This window comes from Podarcis gaigeae (assembly GCF_964106915.1).
Source record: "Podarcis gaigeae genome assembly, chromosome: Z".
In the NCBI taxonomy this organism is placed as follows: Eukaryota; Metazoa; Chordata; class Lepidosauria; order Squamata; family Lacertidae; genus Podarcis; species Podarcis gaigeae.
The window spans coordinates 33147329-33166729 of record NC_139691.1 but is presented as its reverse complement, the minus strand read 5'-3'; the positions used below and the strand labels follow the sequence as shown (position 1 = coordinate 33166729).

The 19401-nt window shown below is 40.5% G+C and overlaps 1 protein-coding gene across 2 annotated transcripts; it reads right to left on the bottom strand.

Annotated features, from left to right (window-relative positions):
• Nucleotides 1-14307: 14307 nt before the first annotated feature.
• Nucleotides 14308-18978, bottom strand: RBMX2 (RNA binding motif protein X-linked 2). 2 transcript variants are annotated; one of them, XM_083721062.1, is made up of 6 exons: nucleotides 18880-18978; nucleotides 18209-18324; nucleotides 18043-18094; nucleotides 15979-16108; nucleotides 15445-15639; nucleotides 14308-14866 (listed from the first exon to the last, which is right to left on the bottom strand). In XM_083721062.1, the coding sequence occupies exons 1-6, from the start codon at nucleotides 18882-18884 to the stop codon at nucleotides 14528-14530; spliced, it is 837 nt and encodes a 278-aa protein (XP_083577188.1). In that variant the 5' UTR covers nucleotides 18885-18978; the 3' UTR covers nucleotides 14308-14527. The 2 variants fall into 2 exon arrangements, with proteins under 2 accessions (XP_083577188.1, XP_083577187.1); XM_083721061.1 differs by having other exon boundaries at nucleotides 14308-14886; nucleotides 15462-15639; nucleotides 18880-18977.
• Nucleotides 18979-19401: the final 423 nt, after the last annotated feature.

Here is a 19401-nt window from a genome sequence, read left to right as displayed (position 1 = left end):
CTGATGGTGATTTTAATCGGAACATAAATGAATCATTGTGGTTTTTTTAAAAAAATCTGTTTTATGTGTTTTTTGCAAAAAGACTCCATTTTGAACACAAATAAGTTGCCATTCTGAACATTTTATTGGCTCTCCTAACCCCTTCACATTTAAAGTAATTAATACCTGTACTTATTTTGGCAAATAATCAATAGTGTCCTTCACCAGTCTAAGCTTTGCACAGTTTTGCTATAATTCTGCAGTTCAGTTAGTTCTATAATAAAGCTAGCTACATATGTCACAAGTTTGAAAAAGCAGTTGAATTAACTTAAACCTTTAAAAGATATGGTTTATGTCCTCTTTCAACAGTAGAGGGCACTCCAGTACCACTAAATGTAAAAGGTAAACTATAAGAGTAACAAGAGAATCAGAGAATTGAAGACTTGGAAGCAACCCTGAGGATCATCTAGCCCAACCCCCTGAACTGCATGAATAAGCAACTGTCTTATACAGGAATTCAACCTGCAACCTTTGTGTTATCTGCACCATGCTCTAACCAACTGATTTATCCGTGCTCCAGCATATTTTACACAAATAAATGATGGGGCATATTATAAAATTTTATGGACCAGCTGATAGCAACTAAATTTTTATTTGTTCCAAAATTATTATTATTATTATTATTATTATTATTATTATTATTATTATTTCAAATGTTATCCAGTTTGTATCACACCAATCCATACGTCCAAATGACAAAGGAAACTTAACAAATTCATATTGCAAACAGGCAGACCACACATTAAAAAAACCAACTGTTGGAGGATGGGGACTCCCAAATCTAAACAGCTATGACAACGCATGCTAATTCAGCAACATGACAGATCTAGTGTCTGGCAATAAGCGAGCTTAGCGGGGCACCTTAAAGAACTTGTTTTTTTTTTTTTAATATTTTTTTATTGCTTTTTTAAGAGTACAAAAATACAGAAAAAAGAATAAAGAGTGGTTATAAGAAAGAGAGATATGAATAACAAATTTCCATATTCTTTTTCCATCTAACCTATAGGACTTCCCCACATCCTCCGAACCCTGCGTTCTCTGTCTTATAAAGCATCAGCAATTTGTTAACTTATTTCAAAACTTATTGTAACTTCCATTTTATCATGTTCCCTATTTTCAATTTTACTGTCGCTCAATTCTTATATGTTTTATATTAAACACAATAAAGTTATTTCATTATTTTACCTCTGAATTCTTGTGTCTTAATTTTCATTCCAATAACTTACATTTGCTGAAGCTAGAATTTCCTGAAAGGTGCATTTTTTTTAACATTCATACAACTTATAGTGTTTTTTCAAATAGTCCTTAAACTTTTCCCAATCCTCCTCAGTTGTTTCTTCTCCCGCGTCTCGGATTCTGCCAGTCATTTCAGCCAGTTCCATATAGTCCATCAACTGCGATTGCCATTCCTCCAGCGTGGGTAAATCTTGTGTCTTCCAGTATTTTGCAATCAGGATCCTTGCTGCTGTGGTAGCATACATAAAAAAGGTTCTGTCCTTCTTAAGCACTCTCTGGTCCACCATGCCCAGAAGGAAGGCCTCTGGTTTTTTAGGTAAGGTAAATCTCAATACCTTTTTTAGTTCATTATGGATCATTTCCCAGAAGGCCTTCACTTTCGGGCAGGTCCACCAGAGATGAAAGAATGTCCCTTCCGCCTCTCCACATTTCCAACATTTGTTGTCAGACAGATGATATATCTTGGCTAACTTGACTGGGGTCATGTACCACCGGTATACCATTTTCATAATATTTTCCTTCAAGGCAGTACATGCCGTGAATTTCAAACCGGTGTTCCATAACCTTTCCCAGTCTGCAAACATAATGTTATGCCCCACATCCTGAGCCCATTTTATCATAGCGGATTTGACTGTCTCATCCTGTGTATTCCACTTAAGCAGCAAGTTATACATTCTCGAAAGTAGTTTACTTTTTGGCTCTAACAATTCAGTCTCTAGTTTCGATTTTTCCACCTGGAATCCAACTTTTTTATCTATTTTAAATACCTCTTGAATTTGCGCATAGTGCAACCAATCTCGTACCTTAGTTTTCAATTTCTCCAAACTTAGCAACCTCCAATTGTCTCCAGTTTTTTCAATTATTTCCCAATATTTAGGCCAGTGGGCCTCCATGTTGGGTCTCTTACGTGCCTTGGCCTCCACCGGTGAGAGCCACCTCGGAGTTTTACTCTCCAATAAGTCTTTGTATTTTATCCAGACCCTCCAAATTGCTCTTCTGACAATATGGTTTTTAAACAATTTGTGCACTTTGGCCTTGTCATACCACAAATATGCATGCCACCCAAACGCATTGTCAAACCCTTCCAGATCCAGGACATCAGTGTTCTCCAATAAAATCCAATCTTTCAACCAGCAGAAGGCTGCAGATTCATAATATAGCCTCAAGTCTGGCAGGGCAAATCCCCCTCTTTCTTTCGCATCAGTTAATATTTTAAACTTTATTCGGGGCTTTTTGCCCTGCCAAACAAACTTAGAAATATCCTTCTGCCACTTTCCAAAACATTCCACCTTGTCCACGATCTGTAGGGCCTGGAACAAAAATAACATTTTCGGCAATACATTCATCTTTACAGCAGCTATTCGACCTAACAAGGAAAGTTTCAGTCTTGACCATATATCCAAGTCTCTTTTGATTTCTAACCAGCATTTCTCATAATTATCTTTAAACAAATTCAAATTTTTGGAGGTCAAGTACACCCCTAGGTATTTTACTTTTTTAACCACATTCAACTCCGTTTCTTTGGAGAACTCATCTGTTTCTGTAGCTGTCAAATTTTTTGCTAAAACCTTGGTTTTTTGCTTATTTAACTTAAACCCCGCCACCCGACCAAAATCAGAAATTAATTCTAACACTCTTTTAGTGCTGGAGACTGGTTCCTGAAGTGTTAATACCAAGTCATCTGCAAATGCTTTCAATTTATATTGTTTCACTCCGACCTCAATTCCCTGGACCAACCGGTCCTTTCTAATCATATTTAGCAACACCTCCAGGACTGAAATAAACAATAGGGGGGATAGAGGGCACCCCTGGCGTGTCCCTTTTTCAATTTTAAACTCCTCTGTCACCACATTATTTACTATCAATTTAGCTTTTTGTTCTGTGTAGATTGCTTCTATACCATTTTCGAACCCCCGCCCCACTCCCATCCCTTCCAAATTTTTCTTCATAAACATCCAAGAAATATTATCAAAGGCCTTCTCTGCATCAACAAAGATCAAAACCGCTCTGGTATTCAGATTTGTTTGTAGAAGTTCCAAAATGTCAATAATGTTTCTTGTGTTGTCAAACAAATGCCTACCTGGGAGAAAGCCAGCCTGGTCTTTGTGAATCACTTCATTTAGTACTTTTTTAAGTCTATTTGCCAAAATATCTGCAAAAATTTTATAATCCACATTTAGGAGTGAGATGGGGCGGTAGTTCTTAAGTTGGGTCTTTTCAGTCTCTAATTTAGGTACCAATGTGATGAAAGCTTCTTTCCACGTTTCCGGCGCCCTCCCTCCCTCCATTATCTGGTTGCAAACCTCCATCAAAGGTTGTATCAAATAGTCCTTTAACACTTTATAATATTTGGAGGTTAAGCCGTCCGGGCCTGGGGACTTGCCAAGTTGAAGATTTTGAATGGCACTTTCAATTTCTTGCTGTGTAATATTACAGTTCAGGTTTGTTCTCATTTCCAGGGGTATTTTTTGTAATCCATTAATTTTTAGAAATTGATCCACCTCTGAGGCTTTTTGCGGCCCTTGTGTATAAAGTTCTTTGAAGTACCTCTGGAAGCACTTTCTGATTTCCTCGGGTTTCTGAACCATTCTCCCTTCGATCTCTAGATTTGTAACCGTATTAAGCTTTTGTCTCTTTTTCAACTGCCAAGCTAGCAGTTTCCCACACTTATTCGCCGATTCGAAGGATCTTTGTCTCATTTGTTTAATTTTCCATTCCACCTCTTGGTTTATGAGTTTTGAATATTGCGCCTGGAAGAATTTCACTTCTCTTAACACGTCCTTCGACTTAGGCCTAGATCTTAATTTTTTCTCACCTTCTCTTATTCTCTCCAATATCTTCTCCTTCTTTTCATTCCAGAGCCTTTTCTTAATCGTGTTTTGTTGTATTAGAAACCCTCTCATGACTGCCTTACTTGCGTCCCAGATTGTTCTTTTTTCCACAGTAGTATTCAAATTTATCTCAAAATAGTCCTTTAGAGTTTTTTGGGCCTTCTTAACAATCTCCTGATCTCTTAGAATAGTGTCATTCATTTTCCATCTAAAGGATCCGGTTGTATTTAGTCTCAATTCCACTTTCAAAGCATTATGGTCGGAGCAGGTTTTTGGGCAGATTTCCACTTTTCTAGTCTTAGGTGCCAGTCCTCTAGTTGTCCAGATTTGGTCGATTCGTGTCCATGTCAGATGAGCTTCAGAAAAGAAAGTCCCTTCTTTCCCTAGAGGGTTCTTAACCCTCCAAATGTCTACTAAGTCCATATTGTCTGTCATTTCAAAAAAAGTTTTGGGTAGTCTGCCGTCTTTCGATATGTTGGCACTTTGTGACTTATCCATATTTACAGACACCACCCCATTCATATCACCCAGCATAATGATGTTACTATAGTCCAAATAATCCAGCATAGTCTTATGCAGCTTCCTGAAGAATTCCGACTTTCCCTCATTTGGAGCATATATTCCTAATATCAAAATTTTTTCTCCTTGCGTCTGTATTTCAATCGCCAAAATTCGGCCATATTCATCTTTGAATAAAAATTTCGGTGACAGGCTCTCCTTTGCGTAAATCACCACTCCTCTCTTCTTAACTTTGTCTGAAGAAATAAATTCTTGGCCTAGTCTTTTGTTAATTAACACTTTTCTATGGAGCCTTGTCACATGTGTTTCCTGTAGGCAGATAACGTCCAGTTGTTCCTTTTTCAAAATGTGAAAGACTTTCCTTCTTTTTTCCGGGGAGTTTCCGCCATTTATGTTCCAACTAAGAAGCTGTAGAGACATCCTGAATCAATTGACGGGTTCTACAATGGGGTATCTAAGCTTCCTCCCGATCCCGGGGGAGGTAATGCTGGTCCTGGTCCTGGTGGTATAACTCTTGGAGATGGTCCCGGTGGTGGTGGAGGCCAAGAAGCTGCAGCTCCTTTTTGCAGGTCCTCCTCGTGGTCGTGTAGGAACTTCTGCTGGTCTTCAGGTGATTTAATCTTTATTTTCCTTCCTTTGTAAGTAAATGAAAGTCCTTGTGGAAACTCCCACCTGTAAGGAATTCCGTTGTGTCTCAACAATTTGGTCAAATCTATATAGGTAGTCCTAAGTTCCAAGAGATATTTGGGTATATCTCTGTAAATTTCGACCCTTTTACCTTCTACCTCCAAAGATTTCTTAAAATGTAGGCCTAGTATCTTATCCCTTTCTTCTCTTGATCTCAGAGCAACCAAACAGTCTCTGGGCTTATCTTTCTTTACTGATTTTCCCAGTCTAAAGGCTGTCACAATTTTAAAGTCCTTTTCTTCCTCAATTCCCCAGAATTTGGAGAACAAAAGTGTCAAAAATCCCTCTAGATTATTTTGTTCCAATTCCGGGATAGCCCTTATCCTGAGATTACTATCTTTACTTTTCAATTCAACCAATGCCAGGTAGGCTTGTTGTTCCCCTACCTGCCTTCTCAAAGGTCTTACCTCTCCTTTAATTTCATCCACCTTTAAATTCGCCTGTTCTGCTTTTTGGTTGGCTTCCACAGCTAATTTAAAGTTTTCTGCCGTAGCTCCTTGCAATTTCTCAATTGCCTGAGTGTGCTGCGAAACCTGTTCAGTTAATTTGCCAATAGAGGATGTAGCTTGGTCAATCTTTGATGTTTGATTGTCCACTTTTTGGTTTAAGACTGCCAATTGTTCCAAAATTTGTTTTAAAACTGTTTCGGATCCTCCAGTTGCCATGTCTTCTGCAGCAGGCTGCACTAGTTCCACCTCCTGTGCTGTCAGCACAGTTGGGACAGATGATCTGCGGTGATGAGTTAAAGTTGTTTGCAAAAGTTGCCCAGATTTTTTCTCTTTTTCTTTATCTTTAGCTTTAGCTGCTCTTGTTCTCCCTGTGCCGCTCATTCCACACCTGCCTCTGTTCAAGGTCAAATGGTCTTTTGTCCCATGGGAAAAACAAGTCCCAAATATAAATAAAAAGAACCACAAAAAGTTTCAATAAAGCTCAGTTCCCATGCTACTATATTTCCACAGTCCTATAGGGGGAGTATTTCAAAGCTTCAAAAAAGAAAGGAACTATTTTCCGCCATTGAAGTTCCTCAATTCCCCATATTGAGTTTTGTAATTCCCAAACACAAAAGGAAGGTTTCCAGAACTTCTAATCTCTTAAAATCCAGCCATTAAGTATCGATACAAGTCCATGCAACAATGTTTAATGTTAGTATCTCAGTCTATGCAACAATTTCGATCTCTGCAACAATGTCGTCAGTTTGACAGCAGTTTGACAGTTCTTTTTCTATGCACTGGCAGCCCGGTGACGGGGTTATCTCTTTCAGCCCCGTTTAGCCAGAAATTGGAGGATAGTTCTAAAGAATAAAGGTCTATACAACCCGCAGTTCTTTCCTTTTTATCTTCAAAATACAGAGTCTCTCAATGCACCCTTTCTTCCACTTTTACAATCCCTTTTTAAATACTTCAGCTCGTTTCCGAGCCCTTGCTTTGATCTAATTAGCAGAGTCGGGAGGCGGACTTCCTGTTACTCGCCTCCCGCTTTCGGCCGAATTTCTTCAGTTTAGTTGAAAAATTTAGGACCCTTACTCACGGGTATGTTGCTCCAATTCCGATAATTTCAAGAAGAAAGGTCAGCGCTCATCAGCAGCAGCAGCGCGGCTTTGCTTCCACGAAAAGAGCGATGAACTCACAGCGCCGCTCCCCCTTTCACGTTCCGGAGCCTCTTACGAGGCTCCTTCCTCGCTTCTGGGGGGGCTCCAGGCGCCCGCCGAGTCCCACGGCCGCAGGCTCACTCTGCCTGCGGTTTTTCTTGATGGGTCTCCGCTTTGCCGCAGCGGACGACCCTTTTTCGCGGAGCCCCTCTTCACAGCACAAAGAGGACCGCCATTGCTGTTTCGCGCCGCCTCCGGAAGTCGGGCACCTTAAAGAACTTGGAAATATATGGTGTCCTTATAAAAGCAATGTTCTGTTTTTGTTTGTTTTTAAATACATCTCTGCTCTTTACATTGACTTACAAATCCATTCACACTTACAACTTTCTGGATTTCGACAAAATGTGCAAAAGGTTCCGGTCCCAGGTCCAGTTTATTAAAGGGACATTATTATGTGTTTTCATTGTTTCAAGAAAAAATGTGAGATTTGGAAAGCTCTTAAGAAAGTTGGGAGGAATATCCAACCTAAGACAACAACCCAGTTAAGATCTTTCAGCATTTACCTTTTGACACTTTAAAAAAACTTCTCCACAGAAAACAAAAGCATCTGGACTGGAACGGGTTATGCATTGGACATGCATTCTTAAAGAAGGCACCTGGGGACAGGCATATGTTGTTTGAAAACCAAGGTTGATTTCAATATACTCCCACATTTATTTCTTTAAAATGTTTGAAATATATTTGCTTTTTATGCTTGTGGTATACAGTACTCTGTACCCACAGAGGTGCTGCATTACTCTCTGCTGTACAAATAGAGTATGCTTCAAGCTATATTTCCCTAATATTTTAATAGTTTTAAGAAGGTTCCAGAGCTGGAACTTAGGTAAACTTGCTGGAGTTCCAATTAATTAACAGAACAAGAACAGTAAACATAGAAGGTGTGAATTGGTAGAGAAAATTAATAATTACTTACAAAAAACGACTACAGGTATAAATGTAAATACAGTGGTACCTCGGGTTACATACGCTTCAGGTTACAGACTCCGCTAATCCAGAAATAGTGCTTCAGGTTAAGAACTTTGCTTCAGGATGAGAACAGAAATTGTGCTCCGGTGGCGCAGCGGCAGCAGGAGGCCCCATTAGCTAAAGTGGTGCTTCAGGTTAAGAACAGTTTCAGGTTAAGAACCCGATGTACCACTGTACATACTTTAAACAGACGTTGTTGGCAAAATATCTTTGCAAAAAGGACCCATTACTACTATTCTCAATTGTTTTCACGTAGGAATCTCCAAACCATACTCCTCAAAGTTAGAATCTTACCATTCAATTTCTTTTCTTAATTTGGATTATAATTTTTTTACAATCCTGGCCCTAAATTTACCCTACCATTAGGGGAAATTTCTGCTATGTCGTCTGCCACTATTAGAATAAATAATATAGATTTACCTAAATGTCTTCTTGGCCACAAAACAAAAGTCTGTCGGCCATCACCTCTGTTATTTGCATTAATCTTAGAACACTTAGCAAGAAGTCTACACTCAATTTTAGCTGGAAAGGGGGTAACCATTAACAGAAAGGAATACATCCTGGGATTTTATGCAGATGGTATTATTTTATGTACATCATGTACATCAGATCCCATTAGTGTTGATAGGGTGTTAAGTGAGGAATTTGAGGCTTTTTCCACTGTTTCTGGACTTAAAGTAAAATTTCAAAAAAACAGGAGTGTTTTTCCATACACTACAGGCTCCAAAAATATTTTCTAAAACATTACAGATACCAATAGCCAGGAAAACTTTCAGATATTTAGGAATAGCAGTCACCTATAACTTTACACCAGGTAAATTATAACAAAGTTTGGAAAACAATAAATTCAAACATGGCACTGGAACAAAATGAATCTGTCTATTACTGGTTTACAGGCTGTATCTAAAGTAATGCTGGTGCCAGAATTACTTTTTGTATTGGAAATATGGCCAGTCTAGGACCTATCAGCCCATATTGCATAATGGCAAAGGAGGATTAATGAATTCAAATTCCAATCAGATAGATCATACTTTTTTAATGCTTTCCCTTCATCCCACCATAGGTGGATAGGGACTCCCAAACTTAGTTATTATGAAGCAAGTCACTTAAGCAATATGACAGATTTAGTGTCAACTCAAACAGGAGTCCAATGGACAATATCAGAAAGCAGATGATGTGTCTATAAGTGCAATAGCATTTATGAAAAACAAGTTCTGTTCCTTACACCGGCTCATAAACCTGTTTACACTCACAACTTTTAAGGGGTGAAGGTCCTATCGCAGGGCACGGTTTGTGTGTATGCAACTGAAAAACAAAATCAATTGGGATATGTTCCAATTCTATAGCTACTGGATTATCAGTTACAATCCTTTTAATATGCACTCAAGCTAAAAAAGATGCTACTGGATAATTAACAGCATATGAGAAAATAATAGTTGGAGAAAACATGGTGATGAAAGGTCCAACTTCATCCATGTATATAACTATTATAGAGGTACAATTTTGCCCTCAGCAAAGTTAGGAAATTGGTGAGAACTAAGCTTGTATTTTCCTGCCAACCTAGGAGTTTGAAAGCACACCAAAAAGTGCAAGTAGATAAATAGGTACCGCTCCGGTGGGAAGGTAAACGGCGCTTCCGTGCGCTGCTCTGGTTTCGTCAGAAGAGGCTTGTCATGCTGGCAACACGACCCAGAAAAACTGTCTGCGGACAAACATCGGCTCCCTCTGCCAGTAAAGCGAGACGAGTGCCGCAACCCCAGAGTTGTCTGCGACTGGACTTAACTGTCAGGGGTCCTTTACCTTTATCTTTTTTAAATTGGTATTTAGACATAGAAGAAAAGGTTAAATTAACTTAGGACCAAATCCCTATCAGCAATGACAAGGGAAAGAATTCTCAAGAAAGTACATGGATGGCACCTAACTCCCAGATGCATATATAAAACCAAACAGCTCTCCCATGTCTTGGGGAGGATGTGCTACCATAGGGACACGCCAGCATATGTGGTAGGACTGCCACAAATATGAAAATTTTTGGAAAGCTGTTTTTTCATAAAGATCTCTGATCAGAGCACAAACAATTCCCATGACCCAGAGCTGGCTCAAATTATACAACCAAGACATGTTATGCATTAGAAATAAGAACTTATAACACATTTGTTAACCGCTGCAAGAACAGCTACTGCCAGATCATGGAAATCCTTACAGTTATGAAATATAGACCATCATCTGGCAGACAGCACTGCTAGAAACACTCATACAAAAATTAAAAGTGACAGGACAAAAGAAACATGGCAACTTTTATGCAGTTTGGTATGATTTTATTTCAATTTCACAAAGAAGCATATGGTAGGAAAGTACATCTATAATACAGTCTGGTGAACATATGTTTTCCCTCTTCCTTCACTCCCTATTACAATGGTACCTCGGTTTTCGAACGTAATCCATTCTGGAAGACAGTTCGAGTTCCAAAACATTCAAAAACCAAAAACTCAATACGGAAGCCTCAATATGGAAACCGCATGACATGTTTGACTTCCGAGGCATGTTCGAAAACCAAGGCATTTACTTCCGGGTTTACAGCATTTGAAAACAGAAATGTTTGTCAACGGAGACGTTCGAAAAGCGAGAAACCACTGTCTTTCTCTAATTATGATATATGTAACCAATGGCAAAAAGAATGGATATTAAAACATATAATTTTGAATTGTTACAGGTATAAACTATTATTTGCCTATGTTCACAATCTAAACATCATACATTATTATACCTGATTTAATTGGAATTACCGTATTTTTCGCTCCATAAGGCGCACCTGACCATAAGACGCACCTAGTTTTTAGAGGAGGAAAACAAGAAAAAAAATATTCTGAACGAAACAGTGGATGTATGATTTTTGCGATTCATGCTGTGGCCACAGACATTATATGTGATTTGACAGTGAGTTTGGAGTGACCCAATGCAAAAATCGTGACGATCCATGTGGATCCGTGCTTTGTAACCACGTATTTGCACCATTGTGGCCCCACGAAACAGTGGATGCATGGGTTTTTTTGTGCAGGCTGTAGCCATGGACATGCTATGTGATCTGATGGTGAATTTGGGGTGACCCAGTGCAAAAATTTGGAGGATCCATGTGAATCCGTGCTTTGTAACCACGTTTTTGGGCCACTGTGGCCCCATAAAACAGTGGATGCGTGATTTTTTCGGTGCAGGCTGTAGCATGGACATGCTATGTGATCTGATGGTGAATTCGGGGTGACCCAATGCAAAAATCCTGAGGATCCATGTGCTTTCACCTCCCTGCTCCCAGGCAGCCTCCTTTATCTCTAGAGTCCCTTATGTCCCTCCCGATCCCTTGCCAATCAGCTGCTCAGCGGCTTTGTTTCAACACCCCCTTCCCTCTTAGTGTCTTTTACTTAGCTGGAGCAGTATTTTGCTCCTTCTTTTCTTCTAATTACTCTCCTTATTGCTTTAATCTTCCTGTCTCCTCTCCTTGCAAGTTTGCTGTCTTTACCCCCCCTCCCAGGCAGCCTCCTTTATCGCTAGAGTCCCTTATCTCCCCTCCTGATCGCTTGCTGATTAGCTGCTCAGTGGCTCTGTTTCAACACCCTCTTCCTGCTTTCTTAAAAAAAAAGCATGATCTGCTTTTTGCCCCTGGGCAATTCAGCTCCATGGACCACACATTTGCTCCATAAGACGCACAGACATTTCCCCTTACTTTTTAGGAGTAAAAAATTGTGGCTTATGGAGTGAAAAATATGGTACTCGTAACTCAGTGTACAAGTTAAATATTTTGACTGTTTTATTTAAATCTTGTATCATTATATGTTCATATGCAACCAAATTTGTAAGTTTTGCAAATGCATTTATTTTGTGTGTATATGTGTGTGTCTGTGTGTGTAGCTGTAAAGCTTATTGTAAAATACTTGGAAAGAACTAATGCTTCCAATGGAAAATCCACTAACAGAACTAAACACGATGCTTGACTCTTTAACACGGTGGTTCTAAAAAAAATTAAAATCTAGTCCACACTGAATTTTTTAGCGATAAGAAATACCGTACATTGGGGGGGGGGGGGACAATTCCTAGCAGTGCTTGATTTGTAACATAGAACACAGCTACTTCATAATATGATCATGGGGAATCAGAAAATATTAAACAATGCAGCTACATAAGAACATGAATCATTCTCAAAATATAATTATAAACAAACGTCTTACATATGCACCTTAAGTATCTATACAAATTCAAAGAGAAGTGTGAGCTTGCTTTCATCAGGAAATCTCATTTATATTAAGGTCTAATTTGAGACAAATAGTATGTATTAAGGACAGGAGTCCAGCAATTGAGGAGGCAAGTGGGGAGGGCTGTATCCTGGGGTGGGGAGGAGAGCAATTTCCTCCCTCTGGCGCTGCCATGGCTCTTGCTGGTGTGCTTGAAATGTGCCCTAAATCTGGGTTTCAGAACACCCACCAGCTGAAGAAAAGTGGACTACATCAAGGTAGGCAGTCACCGAAGACGACAAAAGCACAGCCACATGTCGTTATGTGAAATGTGACTTTTTGCATTACATGGTGTTTACAAGTGTTTCAAAGGAAACCAATTAATAAAGAGTTTTTCAAGAGCATATTAACACTCAGAACCCTGGAACGAGATCAACACTTCCCTTCAGGTCTTTTAACAGCAGCATGGATGGCGCTTTCGCCTGCCCCTTTGGATTTGGATGGCTTTTGCTTTCGAACAAGGAAGTCAGCTTGTAAACGCAACCTTAGCTTCTAATTTCCAGCTGATGACTTAATAGTGGTCTGAATGTGAAAAGTGCCCATGTTTCAAGTAACCACGGGGTGCATGCGTGTGTGGAAGGAGGTGCCTAACTTGACATGGGAGGGGGGAGTTTAAGTGGGGTGGGGGGAGGAAAAACACTCAAACTGGAGGGACAAGGAGTGTGCATGGGGTGCGTGTGTGGAAGGAGGTGGCTAACTTAACATGAGAAGGGGGAGTTTAAGGGGGGGGAGAAAGGGAGGCAAAAGTTCTCTGAAAAGCCAGTCAGAGTGTGCTGGGCTTGTGTGTGTGTGTGTGTTGTTGTAAACAACATTCTGCCCTTTTTCCCTTATGGGGTATCCAAGAGCCCATATAGAGTCCTTACATAGGTTCCCTATTGGTAGGAGAGAATAACAGAGGCCAACCAGAGAATATTGAGAAGCAAAGCAGCTAGTAAGCTTGATCTATATTGATCTGTTGCAACAGGGTGCTCCCCTCAAATGCAGGAAAGGAGGAGGACCCAGAAAAATGCTGTGCAAGGCCTTATAAAGACTTTTGAAATTGCCACTTTGTAGATCAAGACCACCCCCAGAAACATCATACATACATCACAGAAGGGGTGTAACCTAAGACCATCCCTCAGATACATCACACCTACATCACAGAAAAGGCAGTATAAAACATAAATTTGAATATTGTTTTCTCCTGTTGTTGTTGATCTCCTGTCTGGCAGGTTACTTGATTGGATTGCCTGGGGAGCCTGGCCATTCTTTTGTAGTGATAAATACTTAGTTCCTGGGCCAGGTCACAGGCTCACACCCTATTCAAACACAGATATACCCTTAAGAGAGGATTTGTGAAGGAAAAGAGAATGGGGAGGGTTTTCCACTTTGACCTTGCAGAGAAAACATTTGATCAGTTTAGGAATCAAAATGGTTCCAGGTTGGTCTTCCTGTGCTGATCTATGTACGTGCTTGGTTGGTACACTTATGAACATTACCATACTGTATATCTAAGACCATAAAATTCCTATCACAGTGTGAACCTAAAGGAATCCTTTCTGCACCCAGCTTCTCTCTCTCTCTCTCTCTCTCTCTCTCTCTCTCTCTCTCTCTCTCATGGCATGCCTCTCTGTTTGCATATGCCTCCTCCTGCCTCCTTGCTTCTCCTTCTCCTTCTGCCTTTGTTGTGCAGGTGCGTCTTTAGTGATGAGCATGCTGTGCTCTCTCAGGCTGCCTTGGAGAGGAGCTGGGCTGCGATCGACAGAAATCAGTCAGGTGATCTACGAGTCGATCCTACACTAAGTTATATAGAGTACAATTTAGACACTAATCGTTTATGCTTAATAAATTTTCAGATTGTGTTAAGGGTCTCAGAGCTTGTGTTTTTACATGTTCTTTTACAATGTTCTTTTACAATAAAACTACGAATATGATTAAAATAAATCCAGTTTGTGTTTTAGATTTGACGAATTTTATTTGGTTACCAAATATAGGTTGATTATTGGTATAGAAATCTTGCAATGTGAATTCCCAGTGTTCAAATTGTTTAACTCTCCCTTGCTGATAAAAATCTGGGTGATGTGATATTGGGATTAGTGGAGAAATAATAGGTACAAGATTGTGATATATACAAATGACATGTGAAGACATGGTCTATTTATTTGCAAAATTCATTATTTCTATTTCCAAAACAATAAAAAGTTACTTAAAAACAAACAGAGGCCAACAGCACACAACATTCACTCCACCAAGGATTCAGGGCTCCCTGCATGTCACAGGGTCAGGTGGGTCTGTGGTGGCTTGAAGACTCCTCCTTGCAGGGCTGTTCTTCTCTCCCATCACTCCCGGGATCTTCTGCTTTCTATTGCTCGGGGCCTTTCTTTGGAAGTATCTACCTTCTTGTGCTTCTCACTGCGGATTGTTCTCTGTTCTTGCCTGTCCCTGTCTGTGGCTCTGTCTCGAGACCTCACTCTCACATGCTCATACTTAGACTCCTGTTCATGTTGTGCCCTGCTTGCATGTTTGTGCCCAGATGTGCTACTCCAGGTCTGCTGACTTGCACAGGCATGCCATTCATACCCTGGGTCTTCCTTCTCCACTTTGATCCTGGTTTTAGAAGGAGGCGAGTCTGCAAGCTGTTCCTCTTTCGCGCATTTTCGGTGCTCTCTCTTCTCTTTCTTCTTCTTCTTGCTTTTCTCTTTAGACGAACAGCAAGACACAGAGGTCAAAAAGGTTTGCCACATCCCTATTAAAGGTCCTCATTATTTCTGCTCTTCCATCTAACCATTCCCAAATATTTCATCTCTCCAGGAAACTCTTCTTCCTACTGTGTCATATGCCCTAACAATCCCAAGACAATCAGACATGAAACATTTTTAAACCCATCTTTCCCAAATTCAGTTTGCTCTTTTTATTCTTGGTATCAGTTCTGCCCTACTGCTGACCTTGCATTATACATTGTAAGGATCAAGGGCAACAGTTTAAGAGAAATACACATAAAGACTAGCCATCTGTTTCAGTTCCTTCACCCTCACCTCCTCAAACCACCCGTTAAACAAAGGCTAGACAATCCTAGCAGATATTTCACAACTAGTCAGGTAAAATGCATACTATAACTCAAGAAAGGCAGGGAAGATGACATAACTTTGGACTTTCCACCATGCTTTGTCACTTGCGCACTAGTCATTTCTAGGAATCAAAAGCTGGCTCATATTTCTAGACTTAGGAGTTTCAAACAGACTTACAATTTTCAGACACACATGTAGATGTTACCTTTTTTGTGTTTCTTTACTACCACCTCACTATCTTTTGAAGACTCTGGTGAACTTGGAGGTGTTTTAGCACCACATCCTTTTTCTCGGAGAGCTTTTGTTACATCATCAATATCCTCAGAATCTTTCGGTGGGCGATAGTTAGCCACATGGTCCACACGAATTGTCCTTCCTTTAATCTGTGAACAGAGAATCATTACAATTATGGAACAGACACATCTAAACTGGCAACCTTGTTATTCTCCTCTTCTTTTGATTTAGCTAGAAGTGGCACCACAAAACATAAGCCTGGAGCAAAATAAGAACTAAACTCATAGAATGTTAAGATGCCTGACAGAATACTATGACTAGTCCTTTTGAGGGCTATTGAAAATGCTCAATTTCTGCAAACCTTTCCTAGAAGAGTCTGGTGACTCAATGCATATTCCAGAGTGAGGACTTATCACAGCCTGACTCTAGTAGTTAAGTACAACAGAGAGGAATTCTAGACACTTTATGTATCCAATTGCCAAACCAACCTTTATTCCATTAAAATTATCAACCGCAAGAATGGTGCTTCGCTGATCTTCATAGCAAATGAAACAGAAACCTTTGGATTTCCCTGTCTTTTTATCACGTACTAGATTTATGTTCACAATTTCCCCATACCTGAAAAGAAAAACAGAGATCAACAGAACTTAGGCTTCACACTGAAAACATGGAAGGATACAAGTCAAGCCAAGAAATATTAAGAAAACACAAATGCTGAGGTAGGGTTTAATTTCTCAAGGCAGAGAGGTGAGAAGAGTATAACCCTGCTTCAAAAATTGTATCCATGAATGTAACTGCCACACTGGGTCACATCAAGATCCATATAGTATGGCTTTCTGTTTGCAATGCATAAATAGCCAGCCAGGCTATTTCCCCACTTACAATGGGGGAAAGCCTCTCCCTGAAGTGAGAGATAGTTAGCAGAGACAAGAAGCCAGAATTTCAGGAGGGAGGGGCAGAATTGCAGTGATGGATGAGATAAGCAAACAGGACAAAGGTGTCCCTTTTCAAGCTGGAGTGTGGGTGTGTGGGGAGGCAAAGCACAATGCTGCAGAGAGGGTCAGACATGATGTTTGCCGTCTCTTGGAATCTGAGGCTGCAGCAATGGGAGGAATAGGACCATCTTGTGATGCAAGCACTCTGCAGTCCCTCCATCTAGACACAAGTTCTATATATGTGTAAATAAAACACATATCATAATGACACCACAGATTCTGCTGTGTCTCATTGTCTTCAACAGGCTCACAGACCCTGGAAAGCACACCTGGGAGTCTCACACCACTCATGGAAACTGGGGTGGGTTGTAACACTATTAATTAATGGACCTAACTCAGCCTTGTCCATTAATTTCATGTCCCATATCTAGAAAGCACGGGTTTTCTGCTTGCCCTGTGCTTTTTATGGATGGGTCCGAGCGGCTTTCCCCTTGCCCTGCTCCTTTCCCAGGGTAAACACTCTCTTTTAATTCTAAATTGGAGCGAACATCAATCTGAAGAAAACCTGAATTGTGATCATCAAGCACTATAAAGAATGGCTTTCCCCAGGGGAAAGCAGCAGAACAAAAGGAAGTGTGGATAAGTCATATTGAATTTGATGGGGTTTACTTCTGAATAGACTGCACCATAAATGTTTTAAAAGACCTCTGGGAAATGATATATAATGAACTGGAAAAAATGTTGAAAATAACTTTTCCTAAGAAACCAGAAGCTTTTCTTTTAGGTATTATAGGACCAGAGATCCCAATGGGCCAGACAAAACTATGTATGCAACCATGGCTGTGCACACTCTCTTAGCCCAGAAATGGAAAGATGGTACAACACCGACCAAAGAAGAGTGGCAGACAAAACTGATGAACTATGCTGAGATGTCAAAACTTACAGAAAAAAATAGAAACCAGGAAGAAGTCTTTAATAAAGAATGGGGAAAGTTTATAATTTATTTGAAAAGCTATTGTGAACAATTACATACATTGGTAGGATTGACAGAAAATCTGTAGTAAAAATTTGAACTATGGATTGACAAAGGATTTATAAAAATAGTTGTGATAGAGATACAGAGTGGGGAAAATCATGTCATTAAGATCCACAATGTGGGGGAGGGAAGTCAAAAGGGATGCCTTCAAAGGAGTTCTCAAAAAAATGGAATGTTGAATGGACAATAAATGATGGCAGTTAATCTCTCTTCACACCAGACCTGAGAAGAGTGCCTGAAAGGCTGCTCACGGACATTTATGTGTTTGGGAAATAACAGAGGAGCTGACTGTAAGGCAACAAGAGCGGGTAGCTATGTAAATGAATTAAAATGAATAGAAGGGTGAGAAGATGATTAAATAAGAAGAATGAAAAAGGCAACAACTGGAGGAATTGGACATATGTTTGCACAGGAGCAGGAAACCTAATTTTTTTTTTAAATGTTTAAACAATTTGGATTGATTTGTTAAAATTTGGATAACTAATAAAAAATTAAATACAAAAAAGGATTATATGTTTATGTATTTAATTCATTTATGTTTTTTATGTAAAATACAAACTAGATCTCAATTTTTCACTTACTGCGAAAACACACAAATAATGTCGCCTTCTGTTAGCTCATAGGGAAGACCACCTAGAAGCAAAAAAAGGGGAGGAGGAAATAAGTACAGTTCCCAGCAAAAGTCGCACAAACTGCTATACTTTCAGGGATTGTGCCTCGGAGGCTGCTTCTGCGCTTGACACCCACCCACAAACACCCAGGCACTGTCGCTGTACTCAGCATGCCAGGAGACCTTCTCTTGTACACCAAGCTGTGCCTCGCGCTCATTCAGCTCGTTGATAAGCTTCACTTTGGTTAGTGGACTAGAGAAAGAGAGAGAAACAAAAGCCGTGTGAGTTCAGGACAGACTTCACCTGCATTCTCACCACCCTGCAGGGTGTCCCAGCAATTCGCGCCAGCGTACATGGTCCTTCCGCAACTTAAAAAACACCGTCCCCGTGAGGAAGAGAGAGGTAATTAGCCAAATATCACCCGGCGAGGCTCATGGCAGAATAAAGAGACTTGCATGTCGCCGATCTCGTCCTAGCCCCACACTATACTGAGGCATATTTAAGGCATAGCTGTCAACTTTTTCCTTTTCTTGCGAGGAATCCTATTCGGAATAAGGGAATTTCCCTTTTAAAAAGGGAACGTTGACAGCTATTATTTAAGGACCCGAGAGGAATGCGTGGCGATCTTGCGCAAATTCAGACGTGCTATTCTTCCGTGTCAGGGCGTCACACGTTTCAGGCTGGATCTCGGCTCTCGGAAAGACGATCTATTAGGCCGAGCGCTGATTCAAGAGAAGCCCCCTCGCTCTCCCAAACCTCCACACGCCATACCAAACCAAAACCTCCCTACCCTGCCGGCTCACTTACTTCATGGGGGTTCTTCTCGTCTCTTGCGCGCAACAAGAAAAAAAAAAAAAACACCTTGCACAAGCTCGGCCGGCCGCGCACGCGTAGTCCCGCCTCCTGCTGTCCCTGATAGGTCGCGCCTCCTGACAAGATGACCAATCCCAATGCTCCGTCTCTCTCGGCCATGCTGTCCCAACCCGCCTTCTAGGGGCTCTATAACGCAATGGAACCATAGAGACAGAAACAGTGTAGAACGCATTCTTGACATCGCCGTTCAGAAATTTGAAAACCCGCCTATTGGCGTTAGTGATGCCAAGCGATGTCGCTCTAGCCTTTCACATCCCTGTGGTGAAAATTCTTCTGTCCTTCGTAATGGGAGGTTCCACTGGGGGGATCGGATTACTCTGGAGCGCGGGGCTTCGATTCCAATTGTCTGCGTTTTGATTAATAAATAATATGCATATATCCAAACTAAATGTCAATGCAATAAACATGTTTTAATGCTTTTAAATTTCATAAACCCTTTTTAAGATGCAGAAGGTT

What these genes read in the sequence shown, in the direction of transcription:
- RBMX2 (XM_083721061.1), bottom strand. An exon ending in ATTATTTGTGTGTTTTCGCA is followed by an intron (nt 16,109 to 18,042) that starts GTAAGTGAAAAA and finishes TTTTCTTTTCAG; the next exon opens with GTATGGGGAAATTGTGAACA. An exon ending in AGTAAAGAAACACAAAAAAG is followed by an intron (nt 14,887 to 15,461) that starts GTAACATCTACA and finishes GTTCGTCTAAAG; the next exon opens with AGAAAAGCAAGAAGAAGAAG.